This window comes from Hippopotamus amphibius, chromosome 2 (assembly GCF_030028045.1).
Source record: "Hippopotamus amphibius kiboko isolate mHipAmp2 chromosome 2, mHipAmp2.hap2, whole genome shotgun sequence".
In the NCBI taxonomy this organism is placed as follows: domain Eukaryota; kingdom Metazoa; phylum Chordata; class Mammalia; order Artiodactyla; family Hippopotamidae; genus Hippopotamus; species Hippopotamus amphibius.
The window spans coordinates 77554580-77573869 of NC_080187.1; the positions used below are offsets into that span (position 1 = coordinate 77554580).

General features: G+C 34.3%; 2 protein-coding genes across 4 annotated transcripts in view; one reads left to right on the forward strand and one right to left on the reverse strand.

Annotated features, from left to right (window-relative positions):
• The window catches only part of IFT74 (intraflagellar transport 74), a 76570-nt gene that overhangs the window by 23634 nt on the left and 33646 nt on the right, over nt 1-19290 (reverse strand). For all 3 annotated transcript variants that reach the window (XM_057720309.1, XM_057720308.1, XM_057720307.1), the window contains exons 9-13: nt 18378-18516; nt 16937-16999; nt 12987-13130; nt 11613-11653; nt 9317-9396 (exon numbers count right to left, since the gene is read on the reverse strand). In XM_057720309.1, the coding sequence (XP_057576292.1) occupies nt 9317-9396; nt 11613-11653; nt 12987-13130; nt 16937-16999; nt 18378-18516 (467 nt within the window). The remainder of the gene's footprint in view (nt 1-9316; nt 9397-11612; nt 11654-12986; nt 13131-16936; nt 17000-18377; nt 18517-19290) is intronic.
• Nucleotides 2699-2992, forward strand: LOC130844155 (HIG1 domain family member 1A, mitochondrial-like). Its single transcript, XM_057720312.1, has one exon. It carries the CDS (start codon nt 2711-2713, stop codon nt 2990-2992), a length of 282 nt encoding a protein of 93 aa, XP_057576295.1. The 5' UTR covers nt 2699-2710.

Below are 19290 nucleotides of genomic sequence, written 5' to 3' on the forward strand. Positions count from 1 at the left end.
TTGCTAAGCCTACTCCCAGGGTTTTACGTTCAGTAGGTCTGGGGTAGAGTCCAAGAAGTTTTATTTCTAACAAGTTTCAGATGGTGCTGATGTGCCTGGTCTGAAGATAATACCACCATACTAATGAATAGTTTAACCAATCTCCAAATTAAATAAGCAACGATTCATTTTTCTTCACTGAATGTGTATTAAGAAACTACAGAATAGCAATATAAAGATGCCATTTGAAATCTCAGAAACCAGATGATAAACTGAATACATTATCTTGTATATCTTGGAGAAAATACTGATGGGAAAATACTTTCCATATATGGAAAATCTCCAGGAAAGTTATTCAAGTTTCAGTTTATAAATTAACAGCATTAATAATAACAGCCAATAACATTTATGTGTAATTTTTAAACTGCATACTATTCTGAGTCATACATATATGCACACACACACTCCATTAATCTGATCCTCACAATAACCCTAAGAGGAAAGAAGGTACTGTTATTATCTCCACTTTAAAGGTGGGGAAACCACGGTATAGAAACGTCAAGTAGCATGTCTAAGATCAGCCAGTAAAATAGCACAGCCCAGATCTGAATCCCAGCATTCCGGTTGCAGAACCTATGCTCTAAAACAAAACTATTCTGTCTTTATAAATTCTATTTCACCTGACATAATCAAAGAACAAAAGCTTTGAACCTGGGCCTTGGAACTATGAGTGGGAAGATGTATTCTACAGACAAACCAAAGAAAAGGGTTGTATTTTATGTTTTTACTACTCTTGAAAGCAGCATGTAAATTAGAGTGTAAACTGCGATGAATTCATTTGAAGTTTAGGACAGTAATCCAATGATCCTGTAGCATTTTATGCGTACTTATGATACAAATTTATCACACTGTAGCTGTTAGATACTTAGATGTCTGTGATATGTTGTATTAATAACCACATGATGATCAATCTTCGGGAAGATACCATACTCTTAAAATTGAAGGAATAATTTGTAGTGAGTAATAATGTCAAAAAATCTTTTTGGGGAGATATGTGACTATATTTTGCTGTGTTTCTTAAGCCTTGTCTGAGTATGTAGATGTCCAGAAAATTAGCCCCATCTTGTGGATCATGGTAGTATTACAAATTCAGGCCTTTGAGAACAGTGAACTGTCAGAGAAGTGTATATCATCTTGAATGACAAAAACTGAGAAATTTATAATAACTAGCACTGGTGAGGAAGCACTTTCACATATTGCTGCTGATTGTATAAAATGGTACACCTTTTCCAAAAATAATCAAAATTGTATACATAAGTAACATTCTGCTCAAAATCTCACTTCTAGAAATTTAGTCTATAGAAATATACACATTAACAAACATGTATGTATCAAGGTTATTTACTGCAGCATTGTTCTTGGCAGTGAAAAATTAGAAACAGCCTAATGTCAATGTGGATACAGCTAACACTATTTAACAACAATATCAACATGACTACAGCTAATAGTTTTGTAAGTACTTAAATACGTGCCAGGTACCATTCTCAGTCTGGCTTTAAAGCCCTGACATTGGCCACTATGCTATACTTCTTAGAATGAGGTATACATCCTCATATGGAAGAATATTCATTATACATAGTTAAATGAAAAGACTCAAGCTCAGAACTATATAGTATTACTCAATTAAACATATACACATTAAATACATATATAATCAAATATATATATACTATGTATAGAAAAAAGTCTAAAAGGCTATAAAAAGCAAATTGTAAACATAAATAGCAAACTGTAAACAATGATTACCTCTGAAGAATAGGATGAGTGTGAGGAGATGGGAGATGACTTTTTATTTTATACAGTTTTGTATTGCTTGAATTTTCCACATTAAGTACATACCAGATTTGTACATAAAAAGTATACAATTTTTAAAAATAAGTCAGTTGGAGTCTTTAAAATAACTTTAACTAGTTTAAGGAAAAATTTTAAAAAGCAAGAAAGGGTAACCTCCTAGATGCTGACTGATAATTGCACAGTTAATGAAAATACATGAGAATGGTCATTTGAGGCCAAACACACACAACACCCCCCCCCCCCCCCCCAGTAAAATGAAAAATGAAGTACATTCAAGGTGATTAAAACTCTTTAGAAATTCTGGGTAAGTGAGTTTATAACCGGTAATTTTTGGATAAAGATGGTAGGTTGAACATGCACATCTAACCCTAACCCGCTCCACCCCCCAAACTCCACTAAAATTATAGTGAAAAGAATTTTTAAAGGTCAAACTCCAAGCAATGAGGAAAACAGGAGAGGAAACAACAGTAATAAAATTTTGGAAGCTGGAAGCAGATGGCCAAATGGTAACTAATTTAGCAGACTTGAGAAAGTCTAAACCTAAGCTGCACTGGGTAAAGCTGAGAATTAACCAAATTTCAAAAGGTTCAGGAGTTCTGCATTCCTACACCATGAAAGGTTTTGTCATGTCTTAAAACAGTAACACTGCTATTTTTAGAATTTAATGGAAGATAGTGAAGAGTACAATAGAGGCCTGAGTTAAGTGGACCAAGAAACACCATTTACTTTGAGGGACCTTCAATATGAAATATATAAAAATTAATTTGTAGTGAGAATAAAAATTTTCTTAATAAAAAATTACCTTATCAAAAACTAATTACTGAAGCCGGTTGCAGCCTGAGATGTCTGGTAGTTGCCTGAAGATTCTTCAATCACTATGTCAAGCAACACAGATGTTTCTCTTTCTTCATATGATGAAGATCAGGGGTCTAAACTTATCCGAAAAACTAGAGAGGCACCATTTGTCCCCATTGGAATGGCAGGTTTTGCAGCAATCGTTGCATATGGATTATATAAATTAGAGAACAGGGGAAATACTAAAATGTCTGTTCACCTGATCCACATGCGTGTGGCAGCCCAAGGCTTTGTTGTGGGAGCAATGACTCTTCGTATGGGCTATTCCATGTATCAAAAATTCTGGGCAAAACCTAAACCTTAGAAGAGGAGATGCTGTCTTGGTCTTGTTGGTGGTGCTTGCTTTAGTTAGACATCTCACATTAAGGTTTATATGTTTATGTTGAAAATAAAATGTTTGGGTCAGACAATTACATGGTAATTTGAATACTGGCTTCCTTTCCTGTAGGCTTGATTTGCCTGGTGACCAGGTTACTGGTGACCAAGTTCACTAGCTAGGTCATTCAGGGGAGTCGGATTAGCGCAAAAGAAACATGTCACTTTTAAATGCACTTGATAGTGGTACAATGTCCACCTTCTTACGAAATTAGTTCTAAATAGGACAATATGCCAATCCTGACAATGCTCCCAGTTGCTGCAGAATATCATATGCTTTTGATGTAATGTAGGAATCCTATTTACCCCAGTTAATTTAACTTTCTGACTGACTTGTGGACTGACTACTGTTTTAAGCACTGGCTGGCTCTCGAGGAACCCTTTCATAACAGTGCATGGAATACAACAGTATAAACCTCCTGCCAATATGTGTGTGTGTTTAAACCAAACCTAAAAAGCTGGTAAGAGAGCTGCTTTGAAGTAGTATTTATTTCAGAATCATAGTTGTAAACATGAGAATAACTTAATTGTAGATCCCTGTTTAGCTCTTTTGTAATTGCAGAATTATATCTTGCTGCTGTTATATTAGAGTAATTTTTAAATGTCATTTTGAAATAGAAGCTTATATTTAAGTGCTAATGGAAAGGTAAACGAAGAACCCTTTTTAAATGTGTGCAGTATGTTTATTTTCTCTATAAGAAATGTTTAAATAAGTTGCCTATAATGGAAGTGATTTATGAGCAAGCTGGTTTGGTCAGATATTACACAGACTTTGGTATACTACAGAATGCTTTGTCGTACTTGTGAAATTCTCTTGTCTAACCTGAACTTACCTTCCATGGTGATAACATGGTAAATGTAGTGATATTAAAGTAAGTGAACACACACAAAAAAACAAAAAACAAAAACAAAAACTAATTACTCAGCTGTACGTTAGAAGTAAATCTTTAGGTAAAAGAATCTTTGTTAAAAATGATACCCTGTGTTGAATGAGAATGTAGGCTACTCTTATTTATTTTTTGTTACCTTCTTTACCCAGAGCAACAAGGCTTTTCCCATTATTTTCCCTTTCTCACACAGAAGGAACATTGTAAAAAGCAACAATTAAGTATTTAATGGTTGGCACTTCAGCTGAGAAAGGAGAAATCAAGATGGATTTCAGGAGAAATCAGGCTTTTCTGAAAAGTAGCATGGCATCTGCCAATAGTGCTCTGCTTTAATAATGATGCAGATTGTAGTGAAATTCTCACCATACAACAACTTTCAATAGAGCTATTTCTCACTGCTTCTAGTTAGCAAAAATAGTAACAACTCCTTCCCTGCTAAAAAACAGGACAGTACACATATTTAAACCTAAATATGTTTAGAACCCATATAACAAAATTACCTGATCCAGCAATAAAGTACTGGGTTGACTCAAAAGTTCGTTTGGGTTTTTCCATAAGATCTTACTGAAAAACTTGAACAAACTTTTTGGCCAACGCAATAAAACTACTGTATGGGTGAAGTCTAACAAATACTTAACATAATAGAATTAAATCCCCAGCAGTTTAAAAAAGTAATGATATCTTATAATGAAAATTTTTGTAATAAGATTATTTCATTTTTAAAACTTACTTACAAAAAAGACTATAAAGATTTGAAAGCAAAGAAGCCCATCTGGAATTGGTCAGAAGTGTATTGTGAGGATTTTTTTTCTGCACTATCCAGATTGTCACAGAAACTGATAACTCAGCATGTGGGAACAATGAAGATTTTTGTAGAACAGTCAAATAACTGTTAACCAATTTTATTTAGTTACCTTTGAGACAATGTAACTTTTAGCAAATTATAGCTTTAAGGACTTAAAAAGTACAAAAATATGACTAATTTGAGGAATTTGTTGGATTACAGGGCCACCATTAATACCCAGCAGAGAACATAACTGTACCTAAACTAGTATCAAAGGATGCCTTTAAATTTAGAATGAATTATGCAAAACTTTTAAAAGTTTATTTGAAAACTGAAAGCTTGGAGCAAGTACTAACAAAGTCAGACATGTATAAACACATTTATGGTTTAAATGCTATCTTAACCAGAACGCCTACAAGGCAAATTGTGGCTTAGCTGGGTTATATGCAGGAGCCATAAATGGAAGAAACCAGGTAACATCTAAGAAATTAATAAAATGGGCCAGAAGGAATAAAGCCAGGGATGGAGATAAGTATGGACCAGAAAGTCAAAATAAATTGATAATCCTCCACATCTTAAGAAGTAGATTACCCACAATCTTGAATCAAGGGACTGCTGAGTATACAGATGTAGATAAGAATCCACCTCTTTATTGGAAATCATAAATCGAAGGTAGGAATCCTCTAGAAAGTAATAAAACTGTTGCTAACTAATCAAACTCCCTCTGTGGATAAGAATGCATTTGTATATCTTTAGAACTAAAGGGTCCAAAGAAGTGACTAGAGCCCAACTCTCACCTTTAATTCATTCTACAAATCTTTCCCTTCTAAAATACAGGACTGGGAATTCCCTGGCAGTCCAGTGGTTAGGACTCTGAGCTCTCACTGCTGAGGGCCCAGGTTCAATCCCTGGTCAGGAAACTAAAATCCCACAAGCCATGCAATGTGGCCAAAAAATAATAATAATTATTTAAAAATTATATAAATAAAATACAGTACTGTTTAATTCATTTGACAAAGATTTATTGAATATTTATTTTCCTAGCATTGTGTTAATGAACAAGATTACTAAAGAGAACAAGACACAGTCCCTGTCCTGGAGGATGTACAGCCTAAGGGAAAGACAAATGCCTATGTAGAAAGTGGTAGAGTAATGTGGTCAATACATGTATGCCATGTGCTCTGATAATGGAGGGTGTGACTCACTTAGCCCAGCCCAGAAACAGGTCAGAGAGGGAAGTTAGGGTTATTATGTTGGATATGAAAGGATACCTGAGCTAGATCTAAAAAGATGAGAAGTTAGTAAGGTAAGTAACAGGGAAAAGAACATTCAAGAAAAGGGAACAAATAATAGGAGCAAAGGCTTGAGCATGAAATAATCCTCTGATGTATGATAAAGAGGGTGAGGTGTGAGGTCCTACTGGTAGATTATTATTATTATTAGAATGTAAGGATAGAGATGATGTGGGGCAGGAGAGGAGGCTGACAATGTACAGGCCAGATTATGGAGGGACTAGAATACCATGCAAAGATTCTTAAACTTTATGTAGTAGGTCACTGTTAAGCAGGAGAATGACACAGAATCACATTTCACATAAGTCACTCTGGCAACACTATGGTGGATGAATCTGAGAGGGAGCAAGACTGGAGGTGGGGAGACCAGTTAGTAGACTATTGCAATAGTTCAGGCAAGAAATAATGAGCTCCTGAACTAACAAGTAACCTTGTAACAAGTAACCTTCTAATAAAAACCCATGTACCGTTGAACCAATAATCCAGGATGATCATAGTGTAGTAGAACAAAAAACTAATGCATTGATATATATATGAACATATAATACATATTTATATATTACATATATTTTTATATGTGTATATATATATATAAATGCTCTTTTGCTACTATTACATTATAGACTGTGCCTTTATATACTAATCAGAAAGGATAAGGAGGGACTTCTCTGGGGGCACAGTGGTTAAGAATCAACCTGTCAATGCTGGGGACGTGGGTTCAAGCCCTGGGCTGGGAAGATCCCACATACCTTGGAGCAACTAAGCCTGTGCACCACAACTACTGAGCCTGTGTTCTAGAGCCCACAAGCCACAACTACTGAGCCCATGTGCTGCTACTACGAAGCCTGTGTGCCTAGAGCCTGTGCTCTGCAACAAGAGAAGCCACTGCAATGAGAAGCCCTTGCACCACAAGGAAGAGTAGCCCCCGCTCAAGGCAACTAGAGAAAGCCCATGTGCAGCAACAAAGACCCAACGCAGCAAATAAATAGTAAATAAATAAAAACATAAATACATAAATAAACACATACATACGTAAATAAATAAATAAGGATAGGGAATTTCCTGGATGTCTAGTGGTTAGGGCTCTGAACTTCCACTGCAGGAGGCATAGGTTTGATCCCTGGTCAGGGAACTGAGATCCCACAAGCCGTAGTACAGCCCCGCCCCACCCCCCAAAAAAAGGACAAAGAATGCTCAGAAAACAACACTCAGAAACGAAAAGGAAAAGGGAAGTTACAATTCAAAGCATTCTATTTATCTTTGAACTAGCAATTAATAATAAATTGTTACCCCCAAATGAGTTATTTTACTGGAAAAATAGAATTCTGCTAGAAATTTAAATTTAGGAGGAATATTATTTAAAACGTATCCCATAAAGCATCTGAACCCAAGTACACTATCAGATTTCTCAGAATAATTTATTAACAAAGAAAACCTACAATACTACATCTACATAAACTAAAAGCAATAAAATAATGCAATATAGAAAATAAAATGACCTTAGTAACAATTTATTGTGAACCTACCTTGCCATGTGTACCATTTAATATACGTAAATCTTAGTGAGGTAGGACCATTATATTCATTTTGCAGATGAGGAAAATGAAAGCTCAGATAAGTTTACTTACCTAATAATCAGGACTTAAGTTTGCTGTTTTTTACATGTGGCTACATGTAAATAAGAATGTAGCTACAATGTAAATAAGATTGTAAGCATTTCACAAGAATATTTTTTTTTATTTTTTATTATTTTTTTGGGGGTACACCAGGTTCACAAGAATATTTTGATTTCACAAATGCAGCACTTCATATCTGAAAGCCAAGATCAGGTTTGGGCGATAAGAACTAAGACTTTGGGGTCAAAGAGAACTTGGTTTATATCTAGACTTTACTCCTTACTAGCCGTGAGAATTTGAGAACTTCTCTGAGCTTCAGCAAGTATAAAAGAGGTTACAAGGCTTCAAAGCGTTCCCGCAAAGATCACAAAGTAACCAGTCCAGGTAAGTAATCAATTAATAGTAGCTAATGCTATTATTCACAAATCATGGAAAAGTACAAATAAAACTAATACACTGCATTAAAATTGAAACAAAAAATTAATTTAGGAAAAAAACCACCTTTTACCCTGTAATGAATGTTTCTTTAGCCATAATAGGTATATTCTTTACAATACTATACCTAACTCATAAGACTATATAGTCAACTCTTGATAATCCAGTAGCATACTAACTGGTTTGCAGTTAATCTGTGATTAAAGTACCATAATAACCCACCATTTCCTCCCTTGTGAGAGAGAAGCTGGTTAGGAACTTGCAATACCCGAACTCTTCCCCCAACCATACACACATGGTAGCTTCCAAATCCCCACCACAGTATTTCCACCCCAAGTGCTCTGGGCCCTGTCTTGGCTCTTCAAATCCCACTGCTGAGGAAAGTCAAGAGCGGACTGGAATAATCAGAACTTGCCACGTCACTACTGGGCCCCCTAGGGAATAATTCTTTCTGAATTTTTTGTGATATTTGTGACTTGATCCTCACTTTCCGGCAACACTACCACTTACTTTAGGTGACAGTTGACCATATTGAAGAAGTATAACTTAGAATCCGTGAGCAACTTTAAACCATTTTACTTCATTTAAAAAAAAATTTCTGGGACTTCCTTGGTGGCACAGTGGTTAAGAATCTGCCTGCCAATGCAAGGAACTCGGGTTCCATCCCTGCTCCAAGAAGATCCCACATGCTGCAGAGCAACTAAGCCCATGCACCACAACTACTGAGCCTGTGCTATAGAGTCCATGAGCCACAGCTATTGAGCCCGCGTGCTGCAACCACTGAAGCCCATGAACCTAGAGTCCGTGCTCCACAACAAGAGAAGCCACTGCAATGAGGAGCCTGCCCACCACAATGCAGAGTAGCCCCCACTCACTGGAACTAGAGAAAGCCTACATGCAGCAATAAAGACCCAACGCAGCCAATAAATACATACATATAGACAGACAGACAGACAGACATAAATAAATAATTTTTTTAAAAATGTCTTTGCAAAACAAAATAAATTCATCATTATATAATCATTTTAAGTTATATAAAATTTTTAGTAGGCTTAAACAATTCAATACTAACTATAATATTTAGTATTATAGTAGTTTAGTATTTTAATAGTTAAACTTAGTGATATCACAAAGAATTAAATAATAAACCCCAGGTAAACAGTCCCTGAGGCCCAAGTTAATAGTGTATAAATACTGCTATGTATCTATTATACACCATAGAAACATTTTTTAAATTACCTTTGTGTTCTTCTAAATCCATGTCAAGTTGTCTAATTTCTTCATTAAATTGATTTATTTTTTCTTTTATATCTGTTAACCTGTTGAAAATATTACTTAATGAATTTATGACAGACAATTTAGATATTCAGTAAAAAACATTTAGTGATGTTACAAAATCTTAAATCTTTTCTAATCTGTAGAAACAATACCAATAAATAATATGCCTTATCCTGAGGACAATACTACAAATTTTGAGAGAAAAATATTTTTTCATGATCATAATTAGAGTACAAATGTATTCTGAGAATGTCAGCTTGCCTGACTTCAACAGTAGACCCTTCTCCAGACTGCTTTTGAGTTTTACTTGTGATTTTAAGAAAATAAAAAATCTTTAACAACCTTCTTTTTGTAGGTTTGTATAAACTAAACTAAGCGAGTTTGTCTTAAAAGTTAGAAAATAAAAGAAAATTTACCATTGAGGGATGATTATATGGGTTAAAATTTTAACAAAAGCAGTTGTATTTATTACAAAGCTATAGTAATCACGACAGCTCCACACTTCCGATACAAGGAGCCTGGGTTTGATCTCTGCTCAAGGAACTAGATCCTGTGTGCTGCCACTAAGACCCAGCACAGCCAGATAAATAAATAAATAAATAAATAAATAAATAAATAAATAAATAAATAAATAATAAAGACTATATGGTACTGGAATAAAGATAGACATATATAGCAATGGAATAGAATTGTGAGTCTAGAAATAAGACCCTGTATCTATATACAATTCATTTTTGACAAAGTTGCCAAAACAGAGAAAGAACATTAAATAATATTTGTTGAAAGAATATTTCAACAAATGGTGCTGGGACAACTGGATATGCACAAGCAAAAGAATAAAATGAGACTCCCACTTCATACCATGAGCAAAAGTTAACTAAAAGTAGATCATAGATCTAAACATAAGAACTAAACTATAAAACACTTAAATAAAAAAATAAACATAAATCTTTGTGAACTTGAATTAGGCATTGGTTTCTTACATGACACCAAAAGCACAAGCAACAAAAGAAAAAAAAAACAAAACCAGATATCAAAATTTAAAACTTTGTGCTTCAAAGGACACCATAAAGAAAGTGAAAAGAAAATCCATATAATGGAAGAAAAATTTTGCAAATCACTTATTTGATAAGAGACTTTATTTAGCATATATAAAGAACTCTTACAATTCAATAATAAAACAATAAATAACCTAATTTAAAAATGGGCAAAGAATCTAAACAGACATTTCTTCAAAGAATATATACATATGACCAATAAGTACAGGAAAAAAAGTTCAGCATCATTCATTATCAGGAAAATGCAAATCAGTGAGATACCACTTCACACCCACTATGATGGCTATACAGTAATCAAAAAAGACAGGTAGTAACAAGTGTTGATGAGGTCATGGAGAAATTGGAATGCTTATACACTTCTGGTGAAAGTGTAAAATGGTGCAGCTGCATTGGAAAATAGTCTGGTACCTCCTCAAAAAGTTAAATATAGAGTTACCATATGAACCAGCACTCCTAGGTAAATTTCACTCCTAGGGAAAAACCCAAGAGAAGCAAAAATATATGTCCACACAAAAACTTGTACACAATTGTTCATACCAGCATGACCCATCATAGCCAAAAAACAGAAACAATCTAAATATCCATCAATTAATGAATGGATAAATATGATATATCCACATAATTGGATACTATTTGGCAATAAAAATAAATGAAATACTGATACATGCTCCAACATAGATGAACCCTCAAAACATTATGCCAAGTGTAAGAATCCAGCCAATTAGGACCATATATTGTACGCTTTCATTTATATGAAATGTCCAGAACAGGCCAATCTACAGAGACATAAAGTAGAGTGGTTGCCTAGGGCTGGAAATGGGGGATAAGAGGTGTGATGGTTAAGGGACATGGGTTCCTACTGGGGTGACTAAACTGTTCTAAAACTGACTGAGGTGGTAGTTCTACAGCTCTGTGAATATACTAAAAATCTCTGAATTGTACGCTTTAAATATGTGAATTGTTTGGTATGTACTGTATCACAATAAAGTTGTTTTTAAAAATCAATCACACTATGTAATGGCTCAACTAAACATTCAAAGAATTATTTAAAGCTATAAATAAAACTGAAAGCTGTATCAATATCAACAATGTGAACCATAGAAAAAAATGACTGTAACAATATGCACCTCTTATACATTTAGAATGCAATTTAAAAGATGAGAAATGAATATAAAATGTCCTAGTATAAATGTACTTACTGTCGCTCCATGCTGGCTATTTCCTGATTATCTTCTTTAACCTACAAAGACATAAAGAGAAAACAGAATTTAAAGAATTACTCACTGTTAGGTTATCTTAAAGAGATTTTCCTTCTAAGGTGTGTACTAAAATGTCAAATCTAGTCTCTTTCTTTAAACTTATTTCTTAAAATTCAACCTCTGAAGTTAAAAGGAACATCATTAGGCAACTATTTGCAGATTTTTCTTTCCTCCTCAAAGGAAGAGTGGTGACTGATATATATCCGCGTGGCACCATGAGGTTAACAGATCTTCAGGCTTGGATCAGTTTACATAAATATCTAGGATTTCTGACGCTGTCTCCCCAACCCTGCTCCCCCTGCAACCCACCCACAAGCCACACACAAGGTAGAGTTGCCAGATTTAGCAATCCCCATTACATTTGAATTTCAAGAAAACAATGAATAACTTCTGTGGTATGTATATACCATGCAGTATTTGGAATACACTTATCCTTATGTATACATTTATTCTAAAAGACTATTCATTGCCCATCTGAAATTCAAATTTAACTAGTCATCTACACTTTATCTAGCAATTCTATCCCATGATCACTCTATCATTCCCTGCCTTCAATGCTCTCTTTCCAAGGAACTTCATATTCTAGGTTTTAACACCTTTCTAGAATGATTCTAATACTTAAATATCTCCTGAGTTGATCCCTAAGGTTCTTGCAAACCCACTGGATTCAATCTAAGACCACAAAGGAGCCCCATTTGTAGGTTCCTGACTAGAGCTGTTCCCAAATACACAGGCTCCTAAGGGCCATATATTTAGGGTGTCTCAGGATAAACAATAGGCTAAATTAAAGCCAGCCCATAAGAAAGCTACTGAACACATGTAACACAACATAGTGACATCCTGTGATTTCAGAGGACATTTTAATTCTATTCACTTCATGGAAGCAGTGACAGAAATAATCACACAAAGTCATCAGCTTTGGGGCACTTCATCTTCTAAATGTGAGGCCCAAAACAAATAATGGAACACATCTTTAACAAGATTAATTATTTACTGACCAATAGAAGAGTTTCAAGTTTTTCTTACAAGGATCCAAAACAACAAAAAATGACCAAAATATGTATGAAGGCCATATAAAATTAGGATTTAAGTAAAAAAAAAGAAAAGAAAAACAAACAGTTTATGTGAGAAATGACTTTTACCTAGATTTTCTTGCTCAAGCAGGTCATATTAATTTAAGTTTGTTTCATTTTCACTGTTTTTTAAGAAAATAAGTTTATAAGCTTTCTGTTCAATTCATATGCCTTAAATAAAACAAACTGATACATTTACCAAATCCTGACATATTAAAATAAGTATATTTGTTTTTCCTACCTGCTTAAGTAATCTCTCTCTCTCTTCCATTGGAGAGCCCATGCTTTTGTCTTCCGCAATCATTTGATCTCGATGGGACTCCAACTCATAAAGTTTTTCATGCAACAATACAGCCTCCTGTTTTACCTGGGAGTGTGCTATTTCCTGAAGAGAATTAAAAAAATAATTTTAGTATTTTATCAAAAACTATTCAAATAGTTTTCAGTTTATAAAACTAAGGACAAATTTAAACTACCAGCATCTTTAAATAGAGATATCAAGAATTTAGAGTACTCAAGAATGCTACAAAGTATGTTTCTAAACATGGAAGGATAAAAATAAATTCCTATATACTTTCATAAACTATTTTTAGTCTAAGATTCACAAGAAGGTGGTAGCTTTAGTTTATTTTCTGAATATAAGACCTAAATAAAGATAAAGACATCTCTACCAATGGGAAGATAATAAAGAAAATAAATAAAATAAAAATTAAAAAAATAAAATGTAATGATGTATGTATAACTTTAACCACAAAAACCAATCCAAAGTCCAAAGAACTGGTCTCTAGAGAGAATATATTTTCTCGCATAAAAAAAAAAAATATATATATATATATATATGTGCTTTCCTACAATGTTGTGGGTTGAATTATACCCCCAAAACATATGCTGAAGTCCTAATCTCCAGCACCTGTGAACGTGACCTCATTTGAAATGGAGTCTGTGCAGATTTAATCAAGTTAAGATTATCTTGAGGTCATTAAGGTGGACCTTAATCCAGTATAACTGCTGTCTTTATTAGAAGAGAAGAGATAAAAATAGAGACACGTGAGGAGAATGCCATTTGATGACATAGGCAAAAAATGGGTTGATACAGCTACAAGATGAGAAACAAATGCCAAGGATTGACAGCCGGCACCAGAAGGTAGGAATAGGCAAGAAAGGACTGGAAGGATTCTACCTAGTGTCCCAGAAGAAGAAAGTCTCAGCTAACACTTTGATTTTAGACTTTTAGCCTCTAGAACTACAAGAAAATTTCTGTTGTTTTATGTTACCCAGTTTGTAATACTTTATTACAGCAGCACTAGGAAACTAACAGACATGAGTAGTAAAATTACGCTTTCACCCACTGTTCTAACTGTTCACAAAGAGAAAATAAGGGATGTGATAATTTTAAAAGATAACCAAGAGAGCTAGGGATGTTGGTGTGGTAGTGATTACGATGATGAAAATGACATTTAAAGCCGTTATTTGCTGAGCTTGTATTCTGTGCCAGGCTCTATACTTCATATTCTTGATACACTATCTCTAAGACTCAAAGCAACTCTATAAGATAGTACTATTATCTCTGTTTTACAGATGGGAAAACTGATGATCTGATATCTAAATAACTATTTCTACGTTAACAAAAATAAAAATGATGATATCTGAAACCAGGTCCACAGCATGAACAAGATTTTTAAAAGGGAAGACCTTCTCTTTGAAAGCAAAAGAGAAGGAATCTTAAAAAAAAGGAAAAAGTGAACAAGAGAAAATGAAAGTCCAGAGGCAAAGGGTTATATACACAGCTTAAGTAATGTATCTGCTTCGGGGAAAAGGCGTGATCATAGAATACTGAAAGAAAAAAAGCAGACATTTTGATGTATCCCTTTTCATAGTACTGTCCCTTTCCCTTTTGCTTAACCACCTACAGACATGTTCAAATTGCATCTTGATAAAAACCATTCTTGACGACTCAAACTCATATTGATCCTTCACCTGATTTTTTTCACACCCCTGGAACTGAATCAGCAATACTAAGCAAGCAGTGAGAACACAGCAGACATTCAATAAACACTAGTTGATTGTTATCTGACATTATGTTTTCTTGAAGAACAAATTCCTCCACCCACCAAAAAGACCCACAAAGGAATCCAGTTGGGTTAAACAGAATTAGGATCTATATTTCCTTCATTTGAGAGTACTGCAAATTTCTTTAAATTCATGTAATTTTAGGCATACATGTACTAATGCCAAAGTAGAGTGGCATCAATACGAACACTAAATTTAAGGTTACACCTTATACCTCTTCCTGTGGAAACTAAATCTGGCAATAAATAGGACCTAATTCTCTCCTACACACCCTAAAAAAAGATAATGAGGAATTCTGACAGCTAGCTATATTAATACTAAATAAATGCAGTCCTTATTCCTTGAAGCATATTTTTATTACCATAGAGATCAAAGAAAATAAAAATTATGTGTACCCACATGTAGACAATTGGATATAAAAATCACCTTAATATTTTTAAGCAAGCTATTTTTTTCAACAGCAAATTTCCAAAAGAATTACAAAATACTCATATTTAGTTCTTTGCAAGCTAGGTGAAAGCAATCTTGTCAATTTACAATTGTGGACTTCCCTGGTGGCACAGTGGTTAAGAATCCGCCTGTCAATGCAGGGAACAGGGGTTTGATCCCCAGGTCGGCAAGATCCCAAATGCCACAAAGCAACTAAGTCCCGTGTGCCACAACTACTGAGCCTGTGCTCTAGAGTCCTCGAGCCACAACTATTGAGCCCATGTGCTGCAACTACTAAAACCCGCACACCTAGAGCCCGTGCTCTGCGACAAGAGAAGCCACTGCAACAAGAAGCCCAGGCACCGCAAGGAAGAGTAGCCCCCGCTTGCTGCAACTACAGAAAGCCGATGCACAGAAACGAAGACCCAACACAGCCAATAAATAAATAAATAAATAAATAAATAAATTTATTTTAAAAAATTTACAATTGTTACTAATCCAATCATTGCGATAGCTACCTGAATACACAGGAACTCAAGAAAGGCAGGCAAGATTGGATGTACAGTGGGAAGGCAATTTGCAGAAAAAGGATACATTGGCCAACAAATATATAAAGAGATACTCAACTTTTTGCATAAATAAATGAAAATTAAAACAAGATAGTAATTTTAAACTATTAAACTAGCAAAAATAGAAAAGGTGGATGGATAATGCGCCTAGGGGAAATGGATAATGATCACAGGGGGAAATAGGCACTCTCATACATTGAGATTAGGAGGAGAAAATGGGACAACTTTTTTGGAAGGCAATTTGGCAATGTCACAGTTTTTTAGAAGTTTGTACCTTCTGACCCAATGCAAGAAATCTATCTTAAGATACACTCTTGGTAATTTTGCATAAAGTGTATGTTTTCACTATGGCATTGTTTTATAGTCTCAAAAAACTATAAACAACCTGGTCATCTATAAGGCTGTGCTATATATAGTCATACAATGTAATACAATGCAGTAATTTCAAATAATGAGGAAGGTATCTCAAGAGCTGATATGAACAGACATTCAAGGGAGAATGTTAGGTAAAAAGAAAAAAAAAGCTGCAGACAGCATACCCAGTGTACATCCCACTTAAGGTTTTTCTCAACAGTAAAACGAAGATAGGATTATAGGATTGCTGTGAAGATAAAATGACAATGCTAGTAACATATGTAAAGAGCTCAAAAAAGCACATAGTAAGCACTCAATAAATATGAGTTCTGCCTGGAAAGAGGGAAAAAGGCATTTTTACTTTCATCTTTTTCAATTTTCTTGTAAAAAGCATGTTTTGTTTTACAAAGAGTCTTTAAGTAAACAGATAATAAAACAAATGCAAGCTTTGACACCTTTAAAGTAATGAACTGACTTCTCCCTCTTTATTTGCTTTTAGTCTCTTGTTCATACTTTTTAAAATTACCATTAGATTTCGTGTGCCTCAGCAAGGCAGAATGATTTCTGTACAGAGTAGGTACCCAATAACTGAATCTACTTTCTTACTAAACTAGGATATTTGTGGTCCTGAATGGGAAAAAAAATTATTATACTCCTATTAGTAAACTACTAAATAAACATGTACTTGAGTGAGTTCCATTAATATATTTAACGGAATTATCTTTTGTAGCTGAGTAATATGAAAACTTTTATTTGATTTTATACTTACAGATTCCAAGCTCTCTTTTTTCATGTTCAGTGAATCTAGCTGTTGCTGAAGTGTATCTAATTCCTAAGAAGGGAAAAAAGCAAATATATATGCAAATTAGATTAAGAATAATTTATTTTTCTCAACATTTCAAATACAGATGTGACAAAGTAAATTTTGTAAATGTTTTCAACTCTCATCTTATGATTTGACTAGAATTTATTAACATTCATTGCTTCTATTTTTGCCAACTTATTTCATTATTACTAAAAACTTTGCCATGATCTACCTTTTAAAATACTTTATGAGCTTTTTAAAGGGAGCCAGAACTTTTCAATCATCACTGTGTTCTGAGAATATCAAGTATCAGAAGACTTCAAATTAATGATGTTACTGCTTAAAGTTATATTTTTTATTTGATTTTTTTAACCATGTTTCTGTATCTTTTGCCTATTTTCTTTTAAGGCCAAGACCTATAGCAATTTACATGGCACACTCTCAGGGAATAAGACTCCTGAATTGTTTACAGTTGACCCCTGAACAAGACAGGTTTGAACTGCATGAGTCCACTGACATGCAGATTTTTTTCAAGAAATACGTACTACAGTACTACTCAATCCATGGATGCAGAGCCTCCAATACTGAGGGTCAACGATAAAGTATACACAGATTTTAAACTACACAGGGGTCAGTATGCCTAACACCTAAGTTGTTCAAGGGCCAACCAGACCCACTCAAAAACCCCTGTGCAATATTAGCTATATTTTGATAGTATTTTAGCATTTTTATAATACTCTTTCATCAATGTTTTATTATATGTTATAAATTCTGTCTAAAACAAAAATTTATATTAACTTGTCAATAAAGGATTATCTGAGAAAACAGAACGACGTTCATTATTGGCATTTGTGGGGACTAATTCTCTGTTAACTGTTTGGTTAAGGGATATCTGGGCATGAAAGGGCACTACCTTGCAAATTTGAGTCCACCATGACTGAATGTTGAGAGGATTCTCAATAACCCCTCAGTGGGCATCCAAATTGCTTACTTCAAAACCATAATTAGGGAACAACAGCTGTTCAAATTAAGGACATAGCAAGTAAAAGACTTGCTGTTTATTAAGCACGAAGAAAAGGAATGAAAGTAAATATCCATATAGCTCTGGTGTATGAGGCCTTTTAATGTTTTCTTTAAAAAACGAGTGTTTCATGTATCTTTACGACCTGCAGAAATGAATGATGCATAGAACTGAATAATATAGTAAAAACTAGGTCATTACACAACATAAGAAAAAGAGGTTTTCTAGATCAGTGCTTCCCAAATGAATCATCTTGTTAAAATGAAGACTCTGATCAGTAAGTCTAGTCAAGCTCTCAGGGGATGCCAATGCTACCCACCTTCAGACCATATTTTTAGTAGTAAGCTTGCTATATGCCCAGCACAGAGTAGTAATTAGTATTACCTGCAACAATTTCTCATTTGTGGTTTTCATTTCTATATACTTGACTTGTTTTTCAGGAGACATATTTTTGATAATGCCCTCTGCTGCTTGCTTTTCCTGTTCAATTTCTTCTTCTACATTTCTAATTTGTTTTTCCTTCCTGAAATCAAAAGTATCCAATATTCCTCTTACTACATTGAGGGGAAAAAATCAATTAACTTTACTCAGTCTCAATTAAATATGATACTTAAAAGTTATTTAACTATAGTTTGTGATCTAAAAGTCCTTATAGAGGTACACAAAAATTCTATTTGACCAGCACAAAATTTGGCCTCATCAACACAGAAATATTTCACATCTCAATTCCCATACCCTTCTATTTTCTTATTCTACACTTTACTTTCTTATAAGAAAACACAAAGATTATCGCAGAAAATCCTTAAAGTTTTATACATATGAGAATGTATTTGCACTCTTTGCTATCATACCCTCAAGACAAACAAGACAAATTTCAGAATAGTGGTTTTCACGTATCTTTTAACTAAAGAAGTCTTTGAACAAAATCTTGTATGGAAGTTTACCACATAAATCTAAAGTAACACATCTCTGATTGCACTGGGGAGTAGGAAGACCAACAGTGCAATCTGATTTAAAAATTCATAGCTTTGGATTAATATATTTTGCTTAAATTCCCTTTTACCTACTGCTTTAATTAAAATTGGTATTTCACAAATTATCAACTGTACTTTATCACTGCAAAATAATAAGCCAATTTCCTTGAAAATATAACAGGAACATTACAAGTATAATCATGTAAGTAGTAGTAACGAAATTAATTACAGACAATAACCATCTTGGGACTTCCCTAGTGGTGCAGTGGTTAAGAATCCACCTGTCAGTGTAGGCAACAAGGGTTCAAGCCTTGGTCTGACAT